General features: G+C 37.7%; 1 protein-coding gene across 1 annotated transcript; it reads left to right on the top strand.

Annotated features, from left to right (window-relative positions):
- Positions 1 to 2899: 2899 nt before the first annotated feature.
- On the top strand, positions 2900 to 5565 carry LOC120261560 (exocyst complex component SEC15B). The gene has a single exon (XM_039269494.1). It carries the CDS (start codon positions 3006 to 3008, stop codon positions 5373 to 5375), a length of 2370 nt encoding a protein of 789 aa, XP_039125428.1. The 5' UTR covers positions 2900 to 3005; the 3' UTR covers positions 5376 to 5565.
- Positions 5566 to 6000: the final 435 nt, after the last annotated feature.

The following is a 6000-nucleotide window of genomic DNA, read 5'->3' as shown; positions in this document are numbered from 1 at the left end:
TATACGCTTCTCCTCTTGCTTCAATGGTGAGCAAACTCTTCCAAATTTTATCTAATTAATTTTTTTTTTGTTATTTTTAAAAATAAAAAAGATAATACATTTTAAAAGAATTTAGATGTTTTAATTTTGGTTAAAGTTTTAAATGATCCGATGCATATGTTAAAGAGCTTAGAGGTGTCGCTCAACAAGAGTTCGGCTTGTATATTAATTTAAATGAATAATTTCTGGGCTCGTAAGACAAATGGACAGAACATAAACACCCTTAAACTTGGCTCATTAAGGCTCATAAACAACTTGTTATCGTAACATATTAATTCTTATAACTATTTACATATATCGTCTCCATTTTAGCTGTATATAAGATGCTTAAATTACTATAGCTAAAATGAGTTGAGTTTAGCTTTGTATTTCTTACTCAGTCAAACTTGAGCCTCGCAAATAAAACTTAGAATAGGCTAAACTTGAACTCATGCTTTGTCAAAATAGTGTCGAGTTAAGCTCAAATATAGGACTTTACTCAACTCAATTACAACCCTAATTTTGGTTGTATTTTTTATAATGTTTTTTTTTCATTGCAGAGGGAAGTGATAAAAAAAAAGAGGAGTGTGGAATATATGCCTTGTCTTTTATTGTTTTTCATGTTTGTGTTCTATGCATTGCTTGTACATCTTCATTGGGGTATGTGTCAAGTTTTATCATTCATCTAAATTATCATAATTCCATCTATATATATATATATATATATATATATAAACATATAATTTTTTATTTTATTTTGTAAAATTTAAATTTTTATTTGCAAGTGGTCCAGTTTGGTTGGGTAAAAACTTGGAATTGGCTCAATATATGAGCTTATGAACCAAACCCAAGTTTGATTTTTGAGATTGGAATTAATTTTAGCCAACTCAAGCTCAATCAAAATCAATATTATGGTTTCAAAACATATAAATATAGTATATTGTATAAATTATATTGCTTTTGGTTAACGAAAAGAAAATTGCTCAAATCATATATATATATATATTCACATTTGTAATATTTGTAATATTTTCATAACTGTAGCATTTATACTATATTTCTTTTTGGGTTCCTTATTTTGTTAGCAATCAGTTTCTACTTTTTAGGGTAATTAGTCTACACTGGCATGTTAAATACTATAGGTTGTTTCTTTAAAAATGTATGAAAATAAATTCTATTTTTTTCTCCAAAAATATTTTTCTTCTTTGATTTGATTTCTTCGATTAATAATAAAAACCAAACTGTTATAGAGGTTTTAACTTTGAGCTAAATAAAAACCGATTCAAATTTTGAAAGACGAATCTATTTGGTTTTAATTTTAAGGTTAAATAAATTAAGACTTAATTAAATTTAAACTCAATCTACTCAATTTTAAGCTGAGCTCAACTGGGTAGGCTTAATCAAGCTATGCTAATTTAAAGGCATAAGTATTTATTTGAGTTATTTTAAATTAATTTATGATATGATATATGTAATAAAGTAAATAAATAAATTTTGCGTTTTATTTTTAATATATAATATAATGAAATATTATTATAATATATCACTATATGTGATAAATGAATGTTGTTGAAACTCAATTCAGATTCCAAATGGGATGGGCTTTATTTTGGGGAGTACTCAACTAATTATCTACATGATCTACATGAATTCAAAGTTTGCAAAACATGGAGGACTAGCTCAAGACAAGTCTCAATATGATTGTTTGATCAATAAGGCTTAAATCTTTATTTTATTTTAATTAATTAATTAATTAATTAATTAATATGCTATGTATCAATGTCTATTTGAATTGTGGTTTGATTTTTTTTTTTTTTTTTTTGATATTTGAAGAATAATAGATATTTGTAGAAGAAATAATAATAATAATAATAATAATAATAATTTTCTTATGTTTGAGATTTTAAAATATCATTTCAAGAATAGATTTATGAAGTTTTTTGTTATATTCAAATATATATGTAAAAATAGTTATATATATTTATTTTGTTTTTTTGTTAAATTTATTTTATATTTTCATATTTTTTGATATTTGGGTTTTTTTTTATTGGAACAGAACAAAAGCAATAATAGCTTTATCATATCATATATTTGTTTAGTACTTAATTTATGGAAAATATGAAAGGTTTATAGTTCAAAACTTTATGAAAATAGTGGCGGAGTCCATATTTGATTATAAAAAATTATACCATACATAAAAAAAAATAAAAGTAATTAAAAGTAAAATATGCTTATCTTTTGCATGGATTTAATAAGACAAAAATTATGAATAATTTTGTTAACAAGATACAAAAGTTATTATTATTATTATTATTATTATTATTATTATTATTATTATTATTATTATTCTTATTATCATTTTATTTTGTTTAACATTCAACAAAAATAATAAACTCTTCCCACTTCCTCCACTTCCTTCATTTCCCGCATTTTCTCCTTTTTCCAATTTTTAAGAGACGTTTGATTATAAATAAAAATTCAGAATAATTTTTTTTAAAATTTTATTATTTTATTATAATGAGATTTTTATCCGAGTTACCAAAATTTTAATTTAAATAATATTAATTCATAAAAAAACACTAATTAGTTATTAACCCACCATTAACAACCCCCCACTTCCTTCTCCCCACTTCCCACCAACTTCCCAACTTCCAACCCGGATTCCTGACTTCCAGACCACACATGTCTAAATCCAAATCCGGATTCGGATCCTCAATCTCCCACCCGAATCCGCAATATCGGATCCAAACACTCCAAACCCGAAAATCCATACTCCACTTACCTCTATTCCGGATCCGGATCCTCAATCTCCGACCCGAATCCGCAATATCGGATCCAAATACCCCAAACCCGATAACCCATAGTCCTCTATCTATCAAGTCCTCTCCTCTTCTCTCGCTCCCACTTCTCCCCCTATATCTCCGTTTCCTTCCTTTCCGTTCCGTTTACTTCCCGTCCCGTTCCGTTACGTCCCGTTACCAGCGGCGATGCGGCAAAAGCTCGTCCCTGACCTCTCGCCGGATCCCGAGAAGCAAGACCTCATCCTCCTCTCCACCGCCATCTCTAATGGCGACGATCTCGCCCCCTTCGTCCGCCGCGCCTTCGCCGCCGGCCGCCCTGACACCCTCCTCCACTCCCTCCGCACCTTCTCCCGCTCCAAAGACTCCGAGATCCAGGACCTTTGCCGCTCTCACTTCCACGACTTCATCGCCGCCGTCGACAATCTCCGCTCCCTTCTCTCCGCCGTCGACTCCCTCAAGACCTCCATCTCTGACTCCGATCACGTCCTTCAATCCGTTGCTGGTCCTTTGCTTTCCTCTCTTGATGCATACATCGAAGCTCGCCGCATCTCGTCGAACCTCTCCGCCGCCCTTTCTTCTACTCGTCTCTGCATCCGCGCTCTCTCTCTTTGCTCTAAAGCCAACTCCCATCTCTCCTCTGGCAACCTCTACCCTGCTCTCCGCGCCATCGACGAGCTCGAGCGCGATCTTCTCCATCTGATCCCCTCCTCGACGCTCCAACGCATGCTGCATCGCCGGATCCCGGCGATCCGTGCCTACGCTGAGCGTGCCGCCACTCGTGCCTTCTCTGATTGGATGGTCCAGATCCGCGTCGCCGCTCGCGGTCTCGGCCAGCTCGCCATCGGTCGCGCCTCTGCCGCGCGCCAACGCGACGAGGATCTCCGCGCCAAGCAACGCCTTGCTGAGGAGCAATCCCGCTCCGCTTTGGTTCGTTCCTCCTGCTCCTACACTCTCCTCCCCGATGACGACGACGATCTCTCCTCGTCATCCGAGGTCGTCGTCGATCTCACGCCTCTCTACCGCGCTTTCCACATCCACCAAACCCTCCGCCTCGGCGATCGATTCAAGAAGTATTACTTCGAGAACCGCAAGCTCCAGCTCACCTCGGACTTCCAGGTCTCGTCGATGACTCCCTTCCTCGAATCCCACCAGACGTTCTTCGCCCAGATCGCGGGCTTCTTCATCGTTGAAGACAAGATCCTCCGCACCAGCGGAGGCCTAGTCTCCCGCGCCGACGTCGATGCTCTCTGGGAGACCGCCGTCGCCAAGATGGTCTCCGTTCTCGAGGACCAGTTCTCTCGAATGCAAACCGCCAATCATTTGCTTCTCATCAAGGACTATGTCAGTCTTCTCGGTGTCACTCTCCGGCGATACCACTACATCGTCGACCCCCTTCTCGAGGTCCTCGCCAAACACCGCGACAAGTACCACGAACTCCTTCTCTCAGACTGCCGCAAGCTCATCGCTGAAGCCATAGCCGCAGATAAATTCGAGCCTATGCTCATGAAGAAGGAGTACGAGTATTCCATGAATGTCCTATCTTTCCAGATCCAAACTTCAGACATTGTCCCGGCGTTCCCTTACGTCGCTCCATTCTCCTCCACCGTGCCTGATTGCTGCCGCATCGTGAGGTCTTTCATCGAGGACTCAGTGAGCTTCATGTCTCACGGTGGGCAGCTGGATTTCTATGCTCTTGTGAAGAAGTATCTTGACCGTCTTCTCGGGGATGTCTTGGATGGTGCATTGTTGAAGCTTGTTGTGTCGTCTTCACTCGGCGTCTCACAGGCAATGCAGGTGGCTGCAAATATGGCCGTTATGGAGCGTGCTTGTGACTTCTTTTTCCGGCATGCTGCTCAGCTCTCGGGCATCCCTTTGAGGATTGCCGAGAGGGGCAGGAGGGAGTTTCCACTCAAGAAGTCTCGTGATGCTGTGGAAGGGCTCTTGCTGACTCTTCTTCGAGGCAAGATTGACGAATTTATGCTTAATTCGGATACTATTGCCTGGATGGCTGATGAGCCGCCACTCAGTGGAAATGAGTATGCCAATGAGCTGATCATATACTTAGAGACATTGGTTTCAACTGCGCAGCAAATTCTGCCTGTGCAGGTGCTTAGAAGGGTTTTGCAGGGAGTCCTTGCTCACATCTCTGAGAAGATTGTGGGGCTTTTGCTTAGTGATTCAGTTAAGAGATTCAATGGCAATGCTGTTACTGGCATGGATGCTGATCTTAGATTGTTTGAGTCCTTTGCCGAAAGCCAAGCTTATTTGTTTGCTGATTCTGAAGATATGGGAGGGAATGACTTGAAGCAGGCTTTGACAGAAGCAAGGCAGTTGGTGAATTTGTTAATGAGCAATAACCCGGAGAATTTCATGAATCCGGTTATTCGTGAGAAGAATTATAACAAGTTGGATTATAAGAAAGTAGTGACAATATCAGAGAAATTTAGGGACTCTTCAGATCGGCTCTTTGGGACTTTTGGCACTAGAGGTGCGAGGCAAAACCCAAAGAAGAAATCATTGGATGCATTGATAAAGAGACTCAGGGATGTGAGCTGAGCTGAGCTGGTTGCTTCAATTTATGTAAGAGATATCATATCCCTTTTCTTTTTTGTTTGTTGTGATGTTCTTGTTGTTTACATTGTGTTTTAATTTATTTTTTAGTTAGAGTGGTAACAATACTTCCTCACTTCCATTCATTCCTTTGTTGTGGGTTATATTCTATTGATCATATATTTTGTGTTCTGTATGCATGTGTTTTTTAGTTACTTGTTTATTAAATTCAATCCAGTTCTGTATTTTCTGTTGTTCATAGCAAAATTGTAAAACTTTTTCATAGTTCCATTAAAAATGTTATGCATTTGTTCACATTGTTTCTGGTCATTCTCTTTGATTAATGGTTACCTTCATTTTAGTTCTTAAAACAGCATGCTTTGTTCTTCATTTTTTTTCATATTCTTTTATATCTATTTTGGCTTCTATTAGCATTCTTTTGAATATTGTAAATTATATAACTCGACAACGCGAGTTACCGTGGTTGACCTGAAATTAGGCTTGAGTTAGGGGATATCAATGTATCATTCAAATGGATAAATTGTAGAAAGTTAGGAAATATAACTGTCTTCTATGAATAATTTTCAGAAGTATAACCAGTAGTAACTGTTTGTTAAGTAAACTGAAGATC

Source organism: Dioscorea cayenensis, chromosome 5, assembly GCF_009730915.1.
Source record: "Dioscorea cayenensis subsp. rotundata cultivar TDr96_F1 chromosome 5, TDr96_F1_v2_PseudoChromosome.rev07_lg8_w22 25.fasta, whole genome shotgun sequence".
In the NCBI taxonomy this organism is placed as follows: Eukaryota; Viridiplantae; Streptophyta; class Magnoliopsida; order Dioscoreales; family Dioscoreaceae; genus Dioscorea; species Dioscorea cayenensis.
Note: the sequence above shows the minus strand (reverse complement) of the source record. Positions and strands in the feature narration are given on the sequence as shown.